A 25626-nucleotide genomic window follows, 5' to 3' on the forward strand; every position below is an offset into this window, starting at 1 on the left:
GGATTACAGGCGCCTGCCACCACACCTGGCTAATTTTTGTATTTTAGTAGAGATGGGATTTCACCAAGTTGGCCAGGATGGTCTTGAACGACTGGCCTCAAGTGATCCACCCACCTCGGCCTCCCAAAGTGCTGGGATTACACGCGTGAGCCACCGTGCCTGGCTCTGATATACATTCTTGAATGTAAATACTGACATATTTTAACAATAATTTGTTGGTGATATTTGATAGTATCTTGCTGCATTTTCTTTAGTGCAAAGCATTTACTTAAAATTACTATTAGCATGATGGAAGGTCATTGTAGGGTGGAGAGAAACTTGAATATATAATGATTATTTTAATAATTCAAAGCTATGAATTATGAATTACTTTAGATGTGGAACACATTTGTTTTATGAAAAATAATATTACCTAGAGAAATATATGTCATCATCAGTTTTTGATATGTTTTTATCATCTACTCTTTGTTTTCTGCAGTGGTTTTTGGTGGTAGGCTGGTAAAGGGTGAACTTTCATGACCAAGCAGTTAATGTAGTAAAAATCAGGAGTCCATTCTGACTTCTTTATGTCTTAGAGAGGTCATTGTTAATATAAACAAGTTCACATAAAAGCTGTAATAGGCCAGGAAGTTGTGTGCTTCTTGTATACAGTCTTGTGTGCCACACAGTGAGATTTCAGTCAGTCATGGACTGCATAGATAGATGATGGAGTCAGGATTAGAATGCTGTATTGTTGCTGTACTTTTTCTATGTTTATCTACATTTAGATACACAAATACTTACCATTGTGTTACTGTTGTCTGTGTTATTCAGTATAGTAACAGGCTGTGTAGGTTTGTAGCCTAGGAGCAATAGGCTGTCCCATGTAGCCTAGGTGTGGAGTAGGCTATACAATTATGTAGGTTTGCGTAAGTACACTCTGTGACGGTCTATACAACGACCAAGTTGCCTGACTCATCTCTTAGAATGTATCCTTGTTTTTAAGCAGCACATGACTGTACTTAGAGTATTTATAAGTTTCAGGAAGGAATTTCTAAAATTGCCAAGATCAATTATTCTAGTTTTAGTGGCTTTGAAAATATTTGGCAAAAATTAATTTAGTTTCCACATTAATATTAAGTTACATAAAAATTTTTAAAAAATCTTCAAATATAAAAAATTATTTAATGTTAATTTTGAAGATCTTTGTATTAAATTTTTTCTGCCATAAAAATAAACTTATATAATAGGTGTTTAATATTGAAGATTTTCAAGTGTGTATCTGCTTAGGTATGATGTATATTTTCTAATTTACTTAGATCTGTTTTTTTAAAAAAATATTTTTGGTAGAATTTGCTTTTGTAACTGCTTTATAATTCACATTAAAATTATTTGAAGTGTTAAAACAAGATATTACTTTTACACCTTAATAACTATTTGAATATTTTTACTCTAAATTTTCTACACTTGTTTCCTCATGTTTTGATTATTTTATTAGAAATTAAACCTATTTTATAAATTAATGTTTGAAAATCATATTCAAGCTATTGAAAATGACGTGATTTATAAGGAACAATAATTATGTTTTAATTTTGCTTTCGTTTGAACCTCCTGAGTATAAAGAATATTAATGAAGTAAGAGTAGATTAGAGTAACAGTCAGAAATAGATGAAAAGCATTCCTTGATTGCTTTTTCAAACCTTTTTTCTGACATTGAACTTTGATATTGAGATTTTTAAATGATTTCCTGGCCGGTTAGAAATCTGTACCAGTTGGTGTCAGGTGAGGCTAAGAAACAAGTTTGGTAGCAGGAATAGTGTAAATTTCCTGGGCCCTTTGTTTGTCTTGCTTTCCCTGTCTTGGATGTTGCTTTCTGTGAAGTTGGTTGAACTGGTGAATATGCTGTGTGTAGAATAAGCTGATATGTTTAGGATACCAGAGAAGAACTAACAAACTACAGCACTGTATCTGATTCTTGTTCACTGTAATGTAGCATAGTGTTCTCCAGCTCTTTTCTTTTTATTGTTCAGAAAGAGCGAATTATTTGTTAACTTGTTTTCTGTTTAAACTTTTTTGCTGATTCTGTACTTAGTCATAGATAGTAATGTCTCTTGTTTGTGTTGTTTTCAGTCCTATCAGCTAGGAACTATAATCAGGGATTTGTTCTTTCTCAGCTGCAGTTTCATTTATATTAGAAGAACTTGAAATGCTGTTTTTGCTGTTCTGGAGAAAAGTAGAAAGGTGTGGTTATTTCTCTTTGGGAGTTGTGTCTAAAATATTATTCTAGCCTTTTTATTTTCAGGAATTATAGCCAATACTTTTTTGAATATTGATATTTGCTGAGCACTTTGCTGGGTACTTGCATGGATTATTTCATGTAACCTTCACAACAACCCAGTGAAGAAGGTATTACTGTTATTATTTCCGTTTCATCAATGAGTAAACAAAAGCTTCGCAGGGACCTTAGCTCACAGAACCAGCATGCATTGGAATGAGGTTGTGGAGTTACTTAGAGGTGGATGGAAGGATCCTTGGCTTGAATTTTCCTTTTCTGAGCTTTGCCAGGATGTTGTAAATGGGCCTTGGGGATCTTGGCCCATTTCTTTGTCTTTCAGATGTTGGTGAATTTTTATAAATCTATATCCTATTTACACATTGTTGCTCCTGGTTTTGTCTGAGAAAAGTTTCCAGATAAGGACTGATTTTGAGACTTTCAATACATACTTAAGCCAGGGAAGGAAATAACCACGAGGCAGTGGTGAGTATTCTCAGCATAAATACTGGTGTTGAAGCTGTGTATTGAATACCCTCTTCCTCCGTCCTTGCCACATTACTTTGGCATTTGTCAGTAGTGAGGGCAACAATAAAGTAAATACTGCAATGCTTAATCATTTTCCTGCTCACAAATAGGCTCCTATCAAAAATTCCATTCTGAGAGGGGCATTTTATAGCACTATTAACTCCTTCCTAAAGGGGTAGTGGGAAATGGATGAATCAGTTACAAAGTAACTTTAGATTCAGAATTTTCACCAGCTCTTCACTTTGAGTTTGAACACTTGGATTCTGTATTTCAGACTTGGAAATGGTAGATTAAATGGAGGGAGGATTGGGTTTTCTGATATACTGAATTATTGCAGTTATTTAAATTAAACTGTAACAAATCATTTTTTCCTTTCTTTTAAAAAATTATTTACTTATTTATTTAGTAACAAATCTTTAGTGTCCTTCATTTCATTCAGCTCATAACCCTGAGACTTAGCTCTGTTGGCGCTTTGATATGTCTGTGGTACTTTAACCTTGAGAAATGTTAACAAAGAAATGCTTCCCTCCCTTCCCCCCTCCCACTCTCTCTCCCTCCTCCCCTACTCCTTCTGTCTCTCCCTCTCCTTGTCCTCTTACTTATAAAATTTAAGCATAGAGAAAATCTTCCCTGTGGCCCAGTTAAGCACCATAAGCACCTAATAATACCGCATCTGTTCTCAAGGTTGTAAATTAGTGCTTCTAAATGAGGTGACGTTTACGAAAAAGTAAATTTAACCTGCCTCTGAGGTTTTATCTTTTTAAAATTCACTTTGCCTTCCAAAAGGGTGTATGATTTTTTGGAATTTACAGGGCAGCCATAAAACAGAATGCACAGTATGCTCTACACAGTTCGTTTCCTGTTTCTTTCTGGTCTCACTGCCCTGGTCTCTCTTTTCCTTTATCCTTCTAGTTCACTGATCTTCTACTTGCTACTATTTGAGTATCCTAGCTAGGGGTTTGAGATTTCTTCCTTTTTTTTTTTTGAGACGGAGTCTTGCTCTGTTGCCTGGGCTGGAGTGCAATGGTGCGATCTCGGCTCACTGCAACCTCCACCTCCCGGGTTCAAGTGATTCTTCTGCCTCAGCCTCTTGAGTAGCTGGGATTACAGGCACCCGCCACCATGTCCGGCTAATTTTTGTATTTTTAGTAGAGACAAAGTTTCACCAGGTTGGCCAGGTTGGTCTCAAACTCCTGATGTCAGGTGATCCACCCACCTCGGCCCCCCAAAGTGCTGGGATTACAGGCATGAGCCTCCGTGCCTGGCAGGGGTTTGAGATTTCTTAGTCACTCCATTGTTTTATGTTTTACAAACCACACCAACAATAATATTTCATTAATCTCATGTTACTTTCCTAGACTAGATTCTTCAGTGGACTTTTCCAGAACTCCATTATTCACTCTTCTGAAAAGTAACTTTATGTTCTGTCATGTCATCTTTATTCTGTTCACATTCAACTTATTTTGGGCTTTTTTTTTTTTTCTTTCTCTCCTGCAAGAAGTCAAGACACCTCATGATATGGTGAAAAGATCACAGACTCTAAGGCTCTTGGGTTCTGGTATTAGGAGTGTCACAACTTCAGCTTACGAGACGTTTATAAATGCCTGCTATGGCTCAGGCACTATGCAAGCTGCGGGGATGGAGAGATGCATAAGACCTGTCTCTCCCTTCAGAATGTAGTCATTTCCTCATAAGAAAACGAAGCCCTTGGACTCTGAATGTATCATCTGGCTGTGCAGTTCTGCCATTCTGGAGCACTCATTTATTTAGTCCTATAGAGTGTGTGTGTGTGTGTGTGCGCGCACGCATGTGTGTGTCTATCCATGTGTGTGTGTTTTTAATTTGCTTTCTTAATAATGGATGTTTTTGGTTGAATGAATTCATAGACTCATAGAATTTACCAATAAGATGTTTAAAGTTAATATTATTTAATCCACTGTTTTACAGGTGAGGAAACAGGCCTTAGCAGTAAAGTGACTGCCCTCCTGTCACACAATTAGTGGCAAAGCTGGGAAGGAACCCAGATCTTTGATTTCTAATTCAGCACTTTTCTGTCCAAGCTGACTAATTTTCTGATTCTAAGACTTTTGCCTGAGATGTGATTCCTGGTTTCATACAGAAATCTGGAAGTATCCCACTGGTATTGATAAGAATCGCTGTAGCGTTTAGCAGGTTAGGTCACTGACTATCAGTCAGATGCCTCCTACATACTGAAGTCTGGTTTTTGCTTTTTGGGGCATATGAAAGAAGTATCTGACATTTTTTTTCTGTCCTTAAGGATTCTGAGAACTGAGTTGAATTTATGAAAAATTAACCTAACCAGAATTTTTGTTTTTCTTTCTTTCTTGTTTCTCTTTAGATCTTGTGCCCTCTACCTCCCCATTAAAAATACCTTGATTACTTTTCTTATACTACTATTAGGCAAACATTAATTGATCCACAGTTGTGTCCCCAGCATGAGTGTTAAGGATGTCGAATCAATTTCAGTTTTCCAATGCTGCCCATGGGGTGCAGTTTGAGATGATGAACCATCCAGTGTGCTTTAGTGCGGTGATTCTCAACCAGGCCAATTTTGTCCCCCACGGAACATGAGTCAATGTCTGAAAACATTTGTTGTTGTCACAACTGGGGGCAGGGTAGGGGTGGTACTGCTGGCATCCTGGTGAACAGAGACTGGAGGTGCTAGGAGAGATCCCACCCCACTGCACTGACTCCCATGACAAGAATGATCTGACCAGAAATGTCAGTAGTGTCAACACGGAGAAACCTAGGTACAGGGTGTGATAATTGCTATATTCAAAACAACTACCACGTTTGTAGTGTTTTCTGAGCCTGGCTGTGTTCTGTGGTCGAGATGGACATACATTACTATTACCCCTAGCTAGGTTTATGGGTTTGGGAAGGCTGAATTGCACCCTGATGTCAGTTAGAAGGAGGAGGGAACAGGCACAGAGAGCTGGGGGGATGGTGTGTGCCACCACTTGGAGGTGACAGTTAGGGACATCTGGGGAAATGCAGGCTGCTCATTATGGTGAAAGCTAGAAGGTGAGGGAGCAAGAAACTCCAGAAGAGGCTATGGAAATTGCAGAGTGGAAGCTGGAAAATGGATGGCGTTGTACGACATTCTGAGGCACCTGGTTTTTGTTTCAAGGCTGTAGAAAACCAAAAATGGTTTTCATGTTTGGGTTTGTCTGTTTTGGAAGAAGTATGGAAGGAGGCAACTGGAGATAATTAGGAGGCTGTTGCAACCATTTCATGTAGATTGAGTCAGGGAAGTGAAAGTAGGGATGGAAATATAAATAGTTGAATTTCAGAGATATTGGTGAGGTTGATTGGTTTGGGTGCCAAAGAAGGGGAGAGTTAGGGTCAGGTCATTGATTGTTGACGAGGGCAAGCATAGATAAAGCACATGCGCCCCTTCCCCAGAGGGAGGTATGTAAATCTTGTCAGCAGTACCTGCTTCTAGCTTCAAGCCCAGCAAATGAGGGGATGTCTCTCTTTTCCATCAGCTCTGGACAAAACCTATGGTCTGAAGGTTAAGCCAGCCGTTGCAACACATTGGTACACAATGGGGGAGAGAAGACAGGGTTGCTGCAATAAAATCTGATAAAAAGGAGGTGAGAATGGACATATCCATAGATACTGTGTTCCATCCCGTTGAATGAGAATTGCAAGACTCCTGCACACTAGCTGTGGTGTGGACTCCCGAGTTGGCCAGGTTGGCTGCTTTTGGTTTTGTTCTCTGAGAAGATCTCCCTTGTCCAGTGTCCTTTGTGGCTCATCTAGGATGGGTGTATAAGTCATATTTCAGCTCAGATGTCGTCTCCTCAGAGAGCTTTTCTCTGACGTCTGAGTAGAAAGTAGGCATCCAGTTTTTAATCGCCTTGTTGGAGCTAGGGATAGGGCGTGTGTTAGTTATCTGCAGCATTCAGTTCATTTACATGTTGTACTTTTTGTGCCTCCGTTATGCTGGAATGTAAGGTCAGGAGGAGGGTGGGAGGGGCCTTGGCTGATGTGTTCAGTCTGAATCTCTAATACCTGGAATGGTATCTGGCTCAGGATGTTTTTTGAAAGAATGAGGAAATGAATGAGAGAGGAGAATAAAATGCGGAAGGAGGAACCGGTTTTTAAATTTTGTGGTCTGTGTTTTGGTGGGGAAGAGGACGTTGAATTCAGTTTTGGATATGAGTTTTAGAAACATTGATATTAAATATAGACAGGAACATAGGCTTGTCAATAGGCCATTAAACATACAATAGGCACAGATGTCCAGCTGGCCATTAAACATGCAAAGTGAAGCTCAGGGAAATTACAGTAAAGGTCGCTAACATGTACTGAGCTTTGCCATGTGCCAGTCTCTGTTCTTAGCACTTTACTGATCTTAGTAAAGTGGAGCTATCAATTTATGGAAGCAGAAGCTGAAGCTATTGAGTGGCCATGTCCAGGGGAGTGCATGAGAATTAAATAGGGACAGAATCCCGAGGCACAGCAGCGTCTGAGAAGTGAATCAAGAAAAAGGCACAAGATCCTGGGGAACACTGGTGTTTAAGGGATGAATGAAGAAGGTGGTGACTCTTTGAAGAAGCAGCTACAGAGCAGGAGGGTTGGGGTGAGGGAAATCTGGGAGAGTGTGGTGTCTGTGAATCCAAGGAGGGAGGAGGGATTCCTGGATGTCTCACAGATCTGAAAAGTGGCTGTGGTCTTCTGGATCGAATAAATGATGTTGGGAAGAGTTGTTTCAGGAAACCCTCGGGAAAGGAAATAGGTTGAGGGTTTGAGAATTTCAGGTTGCTGTCAGGAAGGAGCTAGTAGAGAGGGAGAGTTTGGAAATGCAGTGGAGGGAGAACATTGGTGCTGCCTGACTGCTGGGGAGGTGGGAGTTGCTGGCAACTGAAGTGTTTGATGGAGGAACATTCTCAGACATAGATTTTAGTGTTTTTTTTTTTTTTTTTTTCCTGTAGAACCTTCTGATTTCCTTGTTCTGTAATTTTCCAACGGATCAAGAGGCTATTGAACTGTACAGGCTGCACGTTGCTTCCCTGGTTCATTGTCAGTGAAAGAGCTGGGGACAGTAGGGCCTTGTCGGCTACAGCCACTGACTCAGCAGCAAGGACAGAGGTTCTGCATCCTTGCTTTACCTTCTTTCACTGGCATCAGCTGTTAGTTTTGTTTTTCCAGGTTACCTTGGCGTCCCATGGTTGCATTTTCACTGATTTCCCCTAAGCCTAGAATTCTGGTGGCACAAAAGCTATCTTTCACAAGTAGTCAGGCTATCAGTAGTTGAGATGGCGCAGTAATGTCTGCAACCATTTAATAAAGAAAACCTAAATGACATCTCCATCTTATAAAATTGAAACTGCATCAACTTTTGTTTTTTCTAGTGACAGATATTGGCTTTCTGGTTGGGAACATAAAGCTGGTGTTTTTGGAATATGCTTTCCAAATATAAAATGTGTCTTAGTTTCCTGATAATGTGGATTCTGAAACTTTTAATCTTGCTTTAGATTTTATGAATTTGTATCTAGTTTTAACATGCCCATAGATAATGGAGCCAGGTAACATAGACTAAGTACTTAAAAACAAGTGCATTTCTCTTTGTCACATTTGAAAGAAAATATATTTTATGGAAATAATTAAAAAACTGACTTGGTTATTTGAAAATAGTTTCTCATAATTGTCATTATATACTCTGAAGCCTAAGATGTTCTCTCGTTTGATAATCTGTTTAAAAAAGTTTACAAAAATAGTTACCTGTAGGTTTTTGTTTTATAACTAGCCTCCTCCATCAAAGTTAATAGTTATGCTTTCAGTGAAGTGAAGAGTCGTCAGCAGAGTATCCTGACTAGATATTTGATTCTTGCTGAAGCAAAACCGCCTTGCAAATCTGGGAAAGGCTAGATAGGAAAGATGGATGGTTTAGGAGGCGGGGCATGTTTGTACAGTGTCCTATAAGGTGGTAACATTTGGAACTCAGATTTTCAGTAACTCCATAGAGTTACGTGACGGATACAGAAGCACATAGCTCCCTCAATGATTCAGCCTGTTGGCATTTCTTAGCCTTTTGTCATCAAGATTTCTTTACACTCTTAAAATTTATCGAGGACCCCAAGAAGCTTAATATTTGCTATATTACAGATTAAAAGTGATAAAATTAAAAATATAAATTCATGAAAAATACCAAAAATAAATTCATTATAAGGAGCATATATTTATGAAAAATAATATTTTACAACATCATGAAAAAATATCATTGCTGTGTATTTTTGTCAATCTCATTAACATCTGGCTTGATGAAAGACAGCTAGATTCACAAATGTGCTTCTGCATGCAGTCTGTCATTTGGAATATTTCACTGCAAGCCATGAGAGAATGAGAGTAAAAAAGACAACTCATATTTTAGTAGTATTAGGAAAACATTTTTGAACTCATGAACTCCTGAGAGGATTTCAGGGACCTCTTGGCAGGAGTTGAGTGGGAGGGCGGTCCCTGGACTATACTTTGAGAACCACTGGACGAAACTATATATGTTTCTTGATGACCATTTCCTTGGTTTCCTTTCTTCTGCCCCTTGGGGCCTGGTAAAATATTCTTTATGTTGACTCCTCAAATGTGTTTACTGATTTTAATTTCCTCTATAAAATTCCAGGGGAAGGAACCATCCAGTGAATCAGGCCTTCACTTCCCTTTCACGATGCCTTTCCCCTTAATTAGTCATGCTGTAAGAATCTATCTCACTCCTTTGACTCAGCCGCCATAGAGGTGCCACCAGACTCTTTTTACGATGCCCGATGACATTGTAGACTGGTTACAAATCAAGATAAGTTGTTCAGGAAAAAAATACTCCCTTTTCAGTACAAAGAATTCTAGGAAGTCTTGGAGGTTGCTGGGAGAAAGAAACTAGAATTGTTTCCTAGAAACGGAGTGGAAAAGTCTTTGGAGAAGTTTTTGGGGGCCTCGCTGGCACATGGGATCCACTCTGCTCTCCAGGAAGCGTATGCCGTCTTCTAGTTCGCATTTCTGCACCAAGGCAGTGGCAGGTGGCCCGCAGAGTGAGTGGGAAGCAATAATCAGCTCTCCAAGTAACAGCATTTTCATTTGCTAAATGTTATGTTAATGTTCTCCAAACTGATGGTAGAATTATACAAACTTAAGCTGAAAATATGCATACTGTTCATATTAAGTTTTCAGACTTCTGATAAAATGTAGGTAAATAATATCAAAAAGTATCTTAAAAATTACACAGCACATTTTGTATAGAACAAATATGTGTACAACTGACATTTACATTGGAACAATTTTATTAGCTACGTCAGAAAAATGCCTGCATGAGTATAGTAGCATAAAAACAGTTGCTTTTGCATTTACCTTGCAAAGAAATGGAAGCAGCAACATTTTAAAAAGAGCATGAGTTTGTGTGCTTTATCTGGATGAGTAGTGGCATTTTCTAACTGCTTGCCTCTCGGGCACGTAAGTCATCATGGTACATTCTTACTAATAGACTTTGAACTTCTCTCTCTGTCCTTTTCTTCTGGGCCGTATATTGCCGCCTTTAGCGCTTCAGCATGGAAGGGATCTCAAATGTCATTCAGAATGGCCTCCGCCACACCTTTGGAAATTCAGGTGGAGAGAAACAGGTGCTCGGTTATCCTTATTTTCCTCATTCTCTGCTTTTTCATTTCCTGTGTAAGTGAAGATCCTGAAAGCTGGTAGTTTTACTAATTTACTAAGACCATTGCTTAAAGAGAGAAATAAAAGTTTATTATAAAAGTTCATTATGTTTATAGTCTTGATAATGAACAAAATTTCCCTTTGAGGAAAAAGCATTTTTCAAATTGGACAGTAGATTAAATGCATTCTTAATACATGTTTTAGAGCTCCATTTCTCACTCTTAGTTTTAAACAAATAGACATTAACATTTTAACATATTGTATTGCATGTGTAGGAAATCTGCTTGTGAAAATAACTAAACTATGTGACTCTAATTCTAAAAGTCTAAGAAGCAAGATGTCATTTTTGGGGGAAGAAGGCCAGAGGTTGGTACGTTTGAGACTAGAGTTCTAGGTCAAAAATATGTATAGAGTATATCTTACCTCCTTTAAATGAAATTCATGTGTTTTTAAGGTGTATTGCATAGTCAGCCAACTCAAGTTGTCTGCCAAACGAGGCATGAGACATTATTTATACAAGATTATACATAGATATGAATGTATAATCAAGTATCTAGCAATTTGCTTTTGATTCACATTTTTGTATACTGATTGAAGGAATATCACCAACATGGGAAACGTTCACATGAATGGGTATGCTTCAAATTTCGCTATATGAAATTTTCACCTTAAAAGAGAAAGCTCTTTAAGTTAGCTCTTCTGTGCAGACTAAGAAGGTGTACAAAATGTAGCTTGTAGGAAGTTTAGCAAAAGAATGCCTAGATCAAATGCCTGCAGTTTTTACTGAAGGTAGTTATGTGTTTCTCAAAAAGGGGGATCATTCCTATTAAAGAGGGAAGGTTCACACGGACATCTGCAGCTCATCAGTGAGCTCCATGAAGGGCTGTTTGAATTTTGGTTTTCATTCCGGTGCCTCTCACCTCTCTCAACCTCACAAGAAGGCAAGGAATCTTCCAGACTCCACTGAGTGGAGCAGGGAGGTCTGAAAACGCAGCCAGGTAGCCAGAGAGCGGGCCAGGGCGCGGCCTCCTGCTGCCTCTCCAGGTTGCCTGACACGTGCAGAGTGAAGCCAGGAGGACATCATTTCTGGCCTTTTGTTGTTGTTGTTCTTTCCAAAGAAACATTCGATTATACAATTGGGCATCACCTGCAAGAAGTCTACATCAAAAAGATGGTGGAACACTTAAGTGCCTCCAAGATTGAACTATGCAGTTTTACCAGTTTTCTGGACTTAGGGATCCAGTTATTGTAAAGCAGCTTTCTTTATCCTGTTTTTCAGTTATGGGCAGGATAAGATCACTCAATGAGGATTAGAGCTGAGATTTAGGGCACGAGGTTAAATCATGGGTGGAGCTAAAGAGATTCCAGGTGAAAACCACTGGCTTTCTATATGAGCACATGTGAAATGCATGGAACTATTTTTTTGGTGGGATGGTAAGAGTAGGAGAATCTGGACAATCATTTATGGATTATGCTTTCATGGGATTAGTTATAAGACATGGCGCTGTTACTTGTGAGCCTTTACAAGTAGTGAACTAGGAAGTTTGTGTCAATTTCAGACATGAATTTTCATTATTCATTTCCCCTTAGGCCATTCTCTACTTCCACTTTTCTCCTTTAATACCTAAAAACGTTTATAATGACTTACCCAATAATTTAAAATAATAGTAATAACGCATTTCTAAAATGATTTAAGTGTGTCTTTGTTAGCTTCTGCAAGAAGCTAGTGTGTGTTTTTCAAAGTTGTCGTGTTATATACGTGGACCATTTGTTCAACCAGAATAAAAATGGTCTGAAACAGAATTATTTTGCTGTTGGAAATTACTTTCTTGTGCAGAACTATTAAAACGATGTTTTTAGTTTTAATTGCTATTTTTAAAATGTGTTGAAAAATATGCAAGGAGAATATGAGATAATACTTTAAAAATGAACAAATTGAGTAAATCATCCTCAGACTTAGTCCTATGAAATTTTCAATAACTGAAATGCAAAAAAGTGGTTGTTTCTGTTGACACTAGGTTTGTGTGAAGCAAATAGAGATGGGCAAAAAAAAAAATGAGCTCCATCTGAGATAGTAAGATACCTTTATTCCCATACAATACCTTTGTTTTCATTACCAAAGTAGCTTATGTTTTTATATTATGAAATAGACCTTCTAGTAACAGTATCAAATTTTTTGGAGATAAGGTAATTCCGATTTAAGTGACTTTTTTTTTTTTAACTTGGCAGTATTTGACTACAGTCATTCCTTATGAGAAGAAAAACGGACCACCATCTGTTGAAGATCTTCAAATATTAACAAAAAGTGAGCAAAGAAAAAATGAAACTATTACCTGATTTACTTTTGCTGATCAGTAAACACCTGACTTTAATTGGCTGATTTTGTTGTTAGTGTTTTGTCAATTTAGGATGTAAATGATGCATATAATTGTTTATTTTTATAAGAATGAAGCCAACAATGGCTGTGACATTGAATACAACAGTAACTCTAGTGTTGATTTGTAGTTTTTCTGTTTTTCTGACCTTGTGAAATATTTATGAGCTAAACTTTTGGGAAGAAGCATAACCTGAATCTCCATCATCTCTTACGTGTTTAAGAATGTATCCATTTATCATAAATAAAATTCTTCATGGATCTTATATATCTATGACTGTCAGTAACTGAATAGGAAGGATTTAGGGTAAACACTTTTTTTCTTATGTATGTAGAACCCGAGGGAGTAATTATAGGTAGAACATAAATTGACAGTGATGTTTTAAGAACATGTGTTCAAGGCCGGGCGCGGTGACTCACGACTGTAATCCCAGCACTTTGGGAGGCTGAGGCGGGTAGATCATGAGGTCAGGAGATCGAGACCATCCTGGCTAACACGGTGAAACCCCGTCTCTACTAAAAATACAAAAAATTAGCCAGGTGTGGTGGCGGGCGCCTGTAGTCCCAGCTGCTGGGGAGGCTGAGGCAGGAGAATGACGTGAACCCAGGAGGCACAGCTTGCAGTGAGCCGAGATCGCGCGCCACTGCACTCCAGCCTGGGCGACACAGCGAGACTCCATCTCAAAAAAAAAAAAAGTACATGCATTCATTCAGTAAATATTTGGTGAAGGCCTATTCTGTACCAGGCCATGATCTGGGCACTTGGGATACTTTAGTGAACAAAGCAGACAAAAATAATCCACCTTCAAGGGGCTTGCATTAAAAAAAATTGTTAGATTTAAATATATATGATACTGAGTATCTCTTATGATAGCCACAAATGAGCACTGAATTCTGGTTCTATCCCTGTTATTTTCAGGGATATCCTTGGAAGTTACTTACTCTCTTTTGCTCACATTGAAACAGTAGCGTAAAAAATATTTGTTCTATTTACTTCCCAGTAAATAGATTAATGTATGTGTGATTTCGGCTAAGTTACTATCAGTTAGCCTTGTTGTCACTGCTGTTAAAATGAAGGGATTGAATTTTGCTGATCTGTTAGGTCTTTGTGATGGTAAATATTTGTGATACTTGCTAATTAGGGGGGAACCAAATGAAAGAACATCACATGGATGAGTATTGATGATGATATTTATTTTGGAAATTCAAGATATGGAGGAATGGGCATGGAAAACCTAAGAGTAGAAGCAAGTGTCATATTTCTTAGCTCCCTGCCTGCTAACTCGGAGCTTTTATTCTTTCCTTTGGTGAATAATTCTTTAAAAAGTTTTATATTTAAATATGGATAAATCAAGTGATGCCAGCCAGTCTGAAATAAAAAATCAAGAGATTAACTGGGTAGCCAGCCCTCTTATTTTCAGGAAGAACTTCTGAAGTTATGCGTGTCCAAGATCACACAGGGGGATGGTTAATTACAGAGCTGGGTCTCTTAATTCCCAGGAAATGATACTTTTAATGATGCTGGTTTTTGGTATGTGATTTTATATAGAAGTTAGAAAAAATTTTAAACATGATTGGAAGCAGAAATACTGAACATGGTGGCCCTCTAAAGAAGGGAACATAAATAAATATTGCTTATAAGCCAGGAATTACTGGCAGGCCTCCGCTTCTCAGATCAAGAACAAATACTTCGTTGGTCAAACTAAAGTCATCATCTAATTCCAGCATCGAGATGTCTTTATAGGTTGATACAGTTTGGAATCTTTGGACATATTCGGGTCCAAAGCTCCTTTTCTTTCCAAAAGAAGAGCCCTGTGGAGACAGTCACAGTGTTTATGGATATATAGTCTTCCTCCTAAAAGCTATTAAGGGATTCTGGGTATAATAATAATAGTAATAGAAACTTTAATAATATTAGTAGTGTTAGTTACAGTTAATACATAGCATGTACTATGTGCCAGGCACTACGATAGGACCTTTGTATCTGAATTAGTAGCTTAGTCCCCATTCACAAACCTTTGAGATGAAATCTAATTATTATTCTCATTTCACAGAGGAAGAGCTTGGTACAAAGGTGGTTAAGTAGCTTGCTCCACATCACACAATTAGGAAGTGGCAGAGCCAGGGTTTAAACCCAGGAAGGCTGATTTGATAGTTACACTGTTTTGCCTTGTCGTATCGGTGGGGAAAAACAGTGAAATATTTTTACCAGGATGCTCGGGAGAAAATTTGAGTGGGCAAACTCTGTTAAAGTATAATATTTGTGAGTTTATCTCGACCTGAATGATCTAGCTTAAAAAAGAAAAACATTATACTAGGTGGCTGTTTTTTCTCTTTTAGTTTTTACTTAGAAGATAAAATTGTCCAATTAGGATGAGGTTAATTCTCCCAGGTTCCTCCCCTAGTGCAGAGGAGGCGACAGCCAGGCAGATGCCAGGTGCTGCTTCATGGAAGTCTGTTCTTTATTTGGGTCTTTTCTTTGAAAGTTTCAAGGAGTCTGACAGATATGCTTGTTGGGGGTATAGCTAACTTTCCATTTCTCTGAGAGTTTCTCTAGTTTGCTTGATCTACAGCACTGAGGTCCTCTTGTTGCACTGAGTTCATTGAGGTGCACGTTACCGTAACCCACTTTCCAGTATTATTATAGAGCGAGGCTCCTTGTAAATAATCCAGTTCCTCTTTTTTGCCTCCACTGTTTGGAAATTTTAAAACAGGGAAGTAACTCTCAGGTAAGCAGGATATTCTTACCTAAAATAAATTCCTGTAAACTTACTCCACTAAAATAAATTATTGGGCCTTTACTGTTGTATTCCTTTATCAGGAAAATCACCTATAATTTGCGTGAGTCAGTTATATCCTATAATTAAGGAAGATGAAGGCCACAATGATTGAAATTAAATAATATTTTTGATCTGGATTTTTAATCGTTGTCTTTTCCCCCTTTTCTGTTTTGCAGTTCTTCGTGCCATGAAGGAGGACAGTGAAAAAGTTCCGAGCTTGTTAACTGATTATATTCTGAAAGGTGAGTTTTATAATGGTATAGGTGCGATGGCCGGGAGGTTTGGATTAGTCAGAAAATACATCGTCTTGCTAATACATTAGATAGTAACTTCCCAATGCACAACTTTCATTAATCTTGTTATGCAGGGTGAGGATTAGCTACATGACTGACTTCTGTCAACATTATATATTACGGTTTTATAAAATTTAACTTTTATTGGAGGTTTTGGGCTGGAAATAATCTCTACAGCTAAACTATAAACATCGAGGGAGGTAGTAGAAGAAAATGAGTGAGATGGCACCATAATCATGTGGGTATCAGATGTTGGCAGGTTGGCACTGGGAAGTTTGAGAAGGGTGGTCTCTGTCATCTTGAGGACAGTGGAGAGGAGGAGGACAGATCATTAGTGAGGATGGATGAAGGAAGTCACATCTGTGAACAGTGCCAAAGGGAATATGAAAGGGACTGATGTAAGGCACAGCGAGGGAAGCGGGGAAATAAAAAGAATGGACTTTCATAAACCCGGGACAGTGAAACACCAGCCACAAATCTTAGAGGCAAGATGAGGCTCACACAGGATGGGAATATTGATGAGGCAAAAGAAGAGTGAAAGGTTGAGTTACTTTGCTGAGGAAAGAGCAAAATTTGGATGATAAAGAAGGGACGGAAGAACTTTAGAAGCAAAATTAATACTTTTCAATGAAATATTTTTTAAAGTAGCAGGTATTCAGAGACCAGATTTTGAAAGCATCACAAAATGCATCTTGTAGTGTTTGATCAAATTTTGAGAGCAATCCTCTTTTAGTAACAGTCTTCTTTGGGTTCTTTCTCTTCTCCATTAAAGTTAGCTGAGCACAAGGAAGATGAAGATTTCTGAGACATTAGAAATCTCAGATGGACTTTTCTTAAACCATAGTGTCTTGAAAGGGGAACCTCGGTAGTATACTCAGGGTGCTCAAAGTGAATCACACGTTTCACTTTTAAGAGTCTTGATGCTGTAAGAGCTAAGAAGCATGAGCTAGCCATTAGTGGGTTAACACTGGGTAGAACAGACTTGAGTTGACATCATTTTTTAAAATAAGCTGTTTTTCTGATGGAGGATTTTCTCCCTATTAAATTCTGATTTTTTTTTTTTAATACCTGACATCTTTGTTTGCTTTTGTGTTGTGCTAGCATTGGTATGAAAGCTGGATTGTTCTGAGGTTTGTTCTTCTAGATGTGAAACAGGAATGAGATGAACATAAAGAACATGTCTTAAATTTTAATTATAGCGGGTCCCTATGGCTCTGTGAGGGCCAGAGATACAATGAGCTTCTGAAGCATTCTCTAGCTATGTTAGCATTTAACTGCATGGAAGGATGTTATGACCCAAAGAACAGAGTCCTCTGGGGGAAAATGATTTTTAATTCTTTACTCTGAAAACCTAGGACTGTAATTGTGAACCTACCTATACCGCATGCCTTAGGGAAGCAGCACCCATCTAATTCTGCTCCTCATGCTCGGGCCGCTGGCTCCTGTCTGTAAGCCCAGTTCTATCTATACCGTACCTGCTTCTGATGCGCGCTGTCTGTGTGCATGTGTTGTGGTTTCGTCTTGGCTTTGTATTGTGAGGACTGGGTGGAAAAGCAGCGAGGATTCAGACTACAGCAGAGACTGTAGTAGAGAAAACAAAGACGGGAGTGTCATGCGGAGATGTATTTAAGCGTGTGGGAAGGTGGTGAAATGGGGTCATTGAAAATGCTCTTTTCCACCCATCCTGAAAGTTCACCGCTGGTTAACTGTTCCTCCTCCTTGGGGGCCAGTCATAGGACACTTGGCCTGGGAGGGGGATATTGCTCAAGGGGGTAATACTCCTTCCCCTTTTTTGGCTAGTTTGTTGTTGTTTTAACAGATGAGTGTGGCTTGGCTGCCTAAATACACCATCTTAGTTTAAATGCAAACATCCGAAGTGAAAGAAGGTAGAAAAGTGGTCTCATTTGGGCCTGAGAAAGGGAGTAGGGTGGGCACTGTCTGTGCTAATTGAGCTTCTCCTTCTCACACCTGCTTAATGACCCCACTGCAGCCTGCCGCCACTGCCGCCTTGCCGGTAGGACCCAAGGCTCATTCTGAAGTAATGTACGCGTGGCTGCTGCCGTGCTGATCCTAGTTAGGAATAAAAATGTGTGCAGAAACTTGCACCCTTCTTTGACTTCCCTAGGGAACCTGTTTGCTGTGTCGCAAGCCTCATGGTATAGGGCAAATGTTAGGGGCTTCTTTCTCCAAGTGGCACCCTAAGAGACATGGCCTTTTGGTATCTCATTTCTGGGAAATTCTGTGTGTTGAGAGAACTCATCCTTGTTGGGTATAGCCTCTTAAAACCTTTAAGAAATTGCTACTATCGATCTTTGCATTAACATTTAGTTCTCATTACTTAATGTTTTTAAATGTACATGTAAAATGTATGTTTTGTGTAAATGTATACAAAATATACATTTTTACCTAAAAGTTCTCTTTTCCTTCTAGTTCTGTGTCCTACATAGAGCAGCAACTTTATCTACGGTGGGCTCCGAGCTAGATTTCCTACAGCATTGTTCTGAAAGCTGGCTACCATTACCTTCTTGCTATTGGAAACTCAGCACATTTGAACTTGGGTTTGATTTAGTATTAACAGATCTTGACTTCACTAATTCTTTATATTATAGAACCAATGGAAATATGGGCACTATTTTGAATTCTAGAGATGGTTTTTGTTAAATCTACTAATAATTATGAACTGTTCTCTTAGTAGAGTAAGAGTAATATTAATTGTGCATGTGCAGTTATATTTCTCATTAACTGACATGGAAGCCCATTTGTTTTTATGGCTTTCTAATCTAAAGTGCACTGATGAACTAGATTAAAGCCTTGGGAGATTTATACTATAAATTCAGTGATGGCAAGAACCAACACTGATTTTTGTGAGAATTGTCAGTATAAATATTACCTACCAGTATTGTTCAGAGACACTGAAACATAATAAACTTGGGCTGCTCTTGAAGAAGCAAAACCAGAATATGCATTACTTTGGCTTAATACTTAGTGAACATTGGAAACTGTTGGTGATGATGGATTTTGTCGCTTGCTGCTTGTTTAACCATTGGTCAAATTTTAACCATTAAATTGCCATTCACTTTTAGAATCTTGTACTGTTTAACTTTTGATTTTCAAATGTTCTGCTTCAGGTGTCTGTGAAGAATTGTACTTTAAAAGTTCGTATCCTCTGAGGTGCTTGACAAAGTGTACACTGCAGAATTGCCCATTCTCATTACGGTGTCGTATTTTATTCATGCCTGTGTGTTTTAAGTATGAATTCTAGATACAGCTACTTATGGATTCATCAATATCATGAGGACTTTTGCTGGTTCCAATCAAATCAATGGCATTTAATAAATTTTTTAAGAAGTAAAAATATGTTTGAGAGCCTTATATTTGGGATTTTGTGTTCTATTTTTTTTTCGTTACAGTACTAGATTCTTTCCCTTAATTCCACACAGAGCCCATTGCTACAGTGTGTGAGCAGATGAAACCCTGATTAGTCCCAGAATGCTACAAAGGAGAAGAGGAGGACTTTTTTTTTTTTTAGAGTATGCTGAGCTGCTGTGGAGTGACAGAAGTCCTGCTCTTTCTCTGGGGCTGTGAGACATTTCAGACAAAACAGCCATGCAGCCCCTCCCATAGACGACATGGGACCTGCTATAGGAAGCTTTCACAATTCCACTTGAACACTGGTGAGCAAACAGGGCTATGCATATTCCTCACTGCACTCAGCAACTGAGACGCGATGACTGCAAAGGGCAGGGGCTCGGTTTGAAGTTTAATGCCTGCTTGGCATTTCCGCCGTCATCTCTAGGGGTATGAGAAACTTAGGATGGTTTCCTTATTTTATTAACGTTCTTATGTGGAACTTACTTGGCCCTTTCCCCAGATACACACATACCCAGTAATATTAATAATTTAAATTAATTTGATGTGAATTTGCAAAAATGATGCCTTGTACTGAAGAAATGTAGCTTTAAAAGGTATATGATGTAGCAGAAAGTCCTTAGGGGATATATTTTTTTAAAGGAGATTCAACAGTGGTCTGTTTATAGCTCATTCTTAAATTGATGCTTCTAAAATGTATGAAAATATACCTATTTTTTCCTATCAGCTCAAAGTCTCTTTGTAGTCAGGCTTCCCCTGATTTTGCTTGGTAAAGTCTTTCTTCTTCAGCATCGAACCACTGTAGGGTTTCCCACCACAATCCTCCTGTGCGTAGCAAGTTAATTTTGATACTAGTTATGAGCACGTTTCTGACAGCAGGTAGGTTTCTTGTCTGCCTAAAAACAGCACCGCTCTGCTGCGTACTCTGGGAGACACTTTTCTTTTTGCAAGGATTCCTTGGGAAAGACCCGCCTAACGACAAAGGCACGGGGACTTCTTGTGACACCAGAGGTTCATTGGACTGATAACCTTAAAAGGACAATTTGTCTTTCGGATCCCAGAGATGGAATCTTTTTGGAAGTTACACTGTGTGATTTCAACTCACAATGTTTATTATTTCCTGCCAAGAATCAGGTTGCAGATAATTCTCTTACAGCTTTGTGTGTTTTGAAGAAAACAAAAGCAAACTGTAGAGCTATGGTGCACTCCAAGTGCCATATATCTGTTTTATTCTTCAGGAAATTAGATTTGTTTTTCTTTTACAAGAGCACAACAGGAACCAAAGTAAAAGAGTAATAGATACAGCACTCAGGATAAATCATATCTTTAAAATAATAATAAAAAAATTTACACCTTGTCCTATATCCTGTTAGTATTTTCATAATATGGCCATGATTGAAAAAACAAAAAGCAAGCATCTACAATTTTTTTTGATAAAGACTTTTTATGCCAGGAATGGATTAATTATCAACAAAATTCATACTAATCAGGCTGATGTCAATCTATTTTGGTAACATATCATTAACAAATTTATTTTGGAAAAAGATAAAAATATTGCCCCTTGATAATAAATCTTTTTTTCCTTTGATGCAAACAGCTAGAACACCTTTTTCTTTTTCTTTTTGATATTCTAAGACAAAAAAATGGTTAATCTTCAGATTAATAAATTAGGTCATTATAATAATAAATTAATTTTTTTTTAAAGTTCAGCAACCTCTGTCCAAGTATTTACAACAATACTTGAAAGTTCCTTTACAAAACAGAACACATTTTCTTTTCACATTAAGCATACTGGGTATCTGTGTCTTTCACAACAAGCATTTTTAAAAGAAAACTCAATGCACAAATGGGTTCATTAGTATAAAAGTGCTAAGGGCTGTTTGAAAAGTTAACACTATAGTATACAGTCAGTTATATTTGAGGCATACTACAACAAACTTCCAGCTTATTGTGGACAATATTCCAGTAGTTGTTTCAAACCATTGTTTGAAGAAAAAAAAAAAATCCAGGAGCTGATTAGTGATGCAGATAAGAACTGCCATCAATGTCTCTGGCCAGTGAGCAAATTGAAAACAAACTGAAAGCAAATCCAAATGAGGAAGATTTTAATAAAGGAATACCCTTCTCCATAGCAGGTGCAATGCTGACTGCTCAAGGCGTGCGTGCACACACACACACACACACACATACTCACACACATCTTTCCAATTAAACTGCAGGTAGAATGAGATTTTGTGTTATTCAAAAAAATTTGTAAGTGATCAAAGCATTGATATGGAATGCCTGTTTATCTGCCTTTGTTCTGGTTAAAATCTCAAAAATACATTCAACAGGAAAACATAAATTGTATGTGTATAAATATATATGTGTATATATATTATATACACATGCACACAAATACTTTTGTTTTTTGAAGCATAGATAGTTACATAAATACTCCTATAATTGCTAAAGTTTAAAGAGGCATCATTTTTTTTGAGCTTCAACAAAGGTGCTTGAATAATATACAATTAAAATGAAGTAGTTTCTATTTTGTAGAATCAGTATATAATAAGGAAAAAGAATCCCCAAACAGTCTTTTTAAAAAAAGTTTCTTCTTAAGCTAGAGCTTCAACAAAAACTATGAACAACCAACAATATAACAGAACAAAGCAACAACAAACAGTGAAATATAGCCCCTGGAAATGCCTGGTGTTCGCCACCCTCTCCCTCCTTCCTGTCACGTTGTTGTAAGAAAAGCTCCAGTGCTCACATCAAGAAATGACTTAGATCTTGTTCATGTGCTGACTCTGCTAGGAACTGGCTGATTGGCTTGGAAGAAAATAAAAGCAGCAAAAAGTATAACTGTATATATCCTTAATAACCCGCTTTAGAGAAATGTTGCTATCGCATTTCTCTGGCTTCCTCACTGCCTACTGCAGCTGTGACTGTATAGAAAAGAAACTTGTGGCTTTAGACCTGGGATGGCTGTCAAAAGGTTCTGATGTGCTCGTCTGGTAGTTCTAAGGTGGTTATGGCAGCTGGGTCGCAAGGCCTTTTTTGTTTCCTGTTCATTCAGGCCTGAGCTTTGCAGCAACCAGTGCAGTCTTCAGAGCAACAGGAAAAAAATATCCTCTGGGCCACTGAACTGCTTTTACGTTACCAGGTTTCTCCCCGAGCCAAGCTGACCAATTTTTCTTCCCGACACCACCCTCCCACCCATTTCCCCATCGAAACTCACTGTCCCCACCCCAAATATCTCTACAGCTATCTTACAGGCAAATATATCTTAGCAACTTTAAAAACTTTGGTTCTAAGAAAACGCTTGGTCAGTTATCTTGAGGAAAAGTGGGAATGCTTGTTCTGCACATTGCTGTAGACAGAGCCCATCCCAGTAAGGTCTTAGCGCTGTACATCAAGTCACAATCCAATACAATCCACTAAGCAAGTGCACAAATTCTAGTTTACTTTTTAGAGCAGATTGAGTCATCTTCTGTCTTTTGAAACCGCAACTGAGTTGCCTTTCTTCACACCGTCTGGTAGAAATTGTCTGCCTGTAGATGGTTCTGTTTTTGCATGCTGTAGAAGCCACTTAATCTTGCATCTGGTTCTGCAATTCTTAGCATTCTCTGGGAACTGTCCACCTGGACTCTGGTTCCTTTCTTGCAGTCCACAGATACTAGCTGATTATTTAAGGAAGAAGGCTATTTAATGAGAGGAGGAATAAAACCACAAAGAATTAGCTGCTTTACATTATCGCAAATCAACAGAAATTTAGTACCTAACTCAGATGAGATAATAGTTTCACAATTCATTGACAGACTGTATGCAGAGTATCACATCCTGTTCTAGTACCAACTATACTTTTACGAAGGACACTGACAAACTGTATTTAAAGGTGAAATGTCAAAAAACGATGTCAAATAGGAAGACAAAGGAACTGGAAAAAAAAAAAAAAAAAGACTGGTGAAATGATTTCAAATCCTTGAAGTGCAGACCTGTGTTTAAAGGGAGTTGAAGAATGAGTGGAAGGTAGGCAGATTTTAAAAACAAAGGGATGATTTCTAACCACTCAGACTGTAGAACACCATCATAGGCTGGGCCAGCCCGTGTGTTCCTAGTCATTCCATATACTTTATGAGTGGGTCTGTTTCCCAGCTTTGGACATTGGCAACTGTATCCTGACCCAGTATAGAGGCTGTGCCCGATGCACATTTGTTCAAAGGAAAATCGGAGGCAGGATAACCGCAGGACAGAATTTTTACATGGAAGGGTTAACCAGATGGTAAATTATATTACGTAATTGTTCAGGCTGTTTCCAATTCTTAAGGTTGTATGATTAAAATAAACCAACTCAAGGCAAAAGGCAGAATCAGAGTTGGAAGGGATTATGATTTATTTCCCTTAATACAGGTTTTTCTTATCTTTCAAAATAGGCAGATTTAGAGGCCCTTTACATTTGTACTGAAAACAAATATATTTTCTCCCGTAATATGAAATCTGCCTCTCCCTACCTTGTCTACTATTACTTTCCACCACCTCTTCATCTTTTGTGACCTTTCCACTTGGTGCTTGCCTTTGATGCATTGACCTGTCCTTTTGCCTTTTGTATACCCTCATGATCTTCCAGCCCTCTCCTATTATCTCCCTCCCTTTGTGACTTCTTTTCCCTCCCAATTCTAAGTTGACTGATGACTGATAAATGCCAGGTGATCAAGTTTAATGTCTAATATAAAGAATGATTTTGGAATAAATCCAGAGGTATTTGTTCATTTGAAAACTTTAGAGTACCTCCAGAAAACTGGATCCATGTAAGGTCAGGATTCATTAACCAATGGATAAAATTCACCTTGTAATAAGTCCAACCCTGGGCAAGTACTATATATTTGATTCATACTATCGCCTGGTATGGATTTGAGGCTATGAATAGCAAAGTAAACATTTCACTGGTTAAGACACAAGGTTTCAAGCAATTTCAATATAAGTGTAAGTTTTCCTAGATTCATCATTCAAGAGACTTTTTCAAGACAGTACCTTAGTTGGTGTTCGATACCAGCAAAGCAGTGGTATCCACTGTTTCTTCTGATTGATGAATAGGAATGCTATTATAATAGACAGGCATATAATTATGGGAACCACAACTGAGGCAATGGAGTCCAGTGAAGAATCTTCACTTGGGTGCAGTCTGTTATCTCTGTAATCTACCTGGAGGTGACCCATATCTAGGAGAAGAAAAATTACAAGCATTTATTACCTAAACCGAAATTGTTCAGGATTATTTTAATGACATTGCAAATAGAGATCGGCAACTTGGTTTTATTGCTTCTCAGTTTTTTCAGGCTAAAAATGTGATTAAAATCTAATTTTGATCCAAAGAGCTCTTAGTAGAGGGCAGAGTGCTTAGGGATGAATGTTAAAAAAAAAAAAAAAAAAATCAAAGTGACAATAATTGGATAAGACGATGCCGGCTCTAGCTAATAAAATAAGAAGGTGCTTAGGTAGATTTTGAAAAAGTAAATTAGACCATTAAAATATTTTGATTACTATTAACATATATGGTGGTCTCAGATTTCGAAGGAGAAACATTAGCTGATCTCCTTGCTTACTGGCAAACGGGACTAGAACAAAGTATATTCTCTTTAATAACTAAGACTAATTAGATCAAAACTAATCAGAATCAGGAGGTTGGTCTTTTGGTTGATACTCTGGTTCACTGAACTCTAAGCAATATTGTCTTACTTTTCATGAACTTGTTGAAAATCTTGCTTAGGCGTATTAGATCGTTTTTCTGCCTTAATGAATTATATTGCATAGGTGACTACATTTAGTTTTGCACTTATGAATGACGACCTTTATGTTCTCTTAAACTATCTTGCAATGTATGTTGCAGACAGAAATAAGCTTAAATACGTACCAGTAGGGGGCACTCCCTAAAGTTTCCTTATTTTTATTCTATTTTGAAATCACTGTGTCAGGTTTTCTAAATGCATTAACAGTCAGTTTAGTGAAAGACACATGACACACAATGTCGAAAGGAGTTACTCTCAAATTGTTCTGGAAATTCAGCTCAGGAAGTGACAGAGCTTTGTGGTATGTAAGACTGTGGTGTAAAACTCAGACTTTAAATGATATATGCTTCCGTGTGTGTTCTGGAGGGTGGTGGGAGCAGGGAGGAATGGGAGGTAGAAAACATTCCTAATCATTTTAGCTGGTGCAGATGGCAGTAAAGCTTTGTAGAAACATATTTATCAGCATCAAGAAAAATGTCAAAGATAAGAGTAACATTTTATTGATGAATTCAGATTTTAAATACACAACGAATAAAAGAATGAATTTTACTTTCCCATATTCCAAATGAAATAGAAGTTTTAGGACTATGTGTCA

The 25626-nt window shown here is 38.1% G+C and overlaps 2 protein-coding genes across 2 annotated transcripts in view; one reads left to right on the forward strand and one right to left on the reverse strand.

Annotated features, from left to right (window-relative positions):
* Nucleotides 1-20053, forward strand: part of FEZ2 (fasciculation and elongation protein zeta 2 (zygin II)) — a 43323-nt gene extending 23270 nt beyond the window's left edge. Inside the window, exons 6-9 of the mRNA XM_011967643.1 lie at nucleotides 12677-12752; nucleotides 15778-15843; nucleotides 19335-19453; nucleotides 19991-20053. Of these exons, the coding sequence (XP_011823033.1) occupies nucleotides 12677-12752; nucleotides 15778-15843; nucleotides 19335-19372 (180 nt within the window). The 3' untranslated portion in view covers nucleotides 19373-19453; nucleotides 19991-20053. The remainder of the gene's footprint in view (nucleotides 1-12676; nucleotides 12753-15777; nucleotides 15844-19334; nucleotides 19454-19990) is intronic.
* A 400-nt stretch (nucleotides 20054-20453) lies between these two features.
* Nucleotides 20454-25626, reverse strand: part of CRIM1 (cysteine rich transmembrane BMP regulator 1 (chordin-like)) — a 73442-nt gene continuing 68269 nt past the window's right edge. Inside the window, exons 11-12 of the mRNA XM_011967644.1 lie at nucleotides 24277-24464; nucleotides 20454-22946 (exon numbers count right to left, since the gene is read on the reverse strand). Of these exons, the coding sequence (XP_011823034.1) occupies nucleotides 22770-22946; nucleotides 24277-24464 (365 nt within the window). The 3' untranslated portion in view covers nucleotides 20454-22769. The remainder of the gene's footprint in view (nucleotides 22947-24276; nucleotides 24465-25626) is intronic.

The sequence above is a fragment of the Mandrillus leucophaeus genome, unplaced genomic scaffold (genome assembly GCF_000951045.1).
Source record: "Mandrillus leucophaeus isolate KB7577 unplaced genomic scaffold, Mleu.le_1.0 Scaffold805, whole genome shotgun sequence".
In the NCBI taxonomy this organism is placed as follows: domain Eukaryota; kingdom Metazoa; phylum Chordata; class Mammalia; order Primates; family Cercopithecidae; genus Mandrillus; species Mandrillus leucophaeus.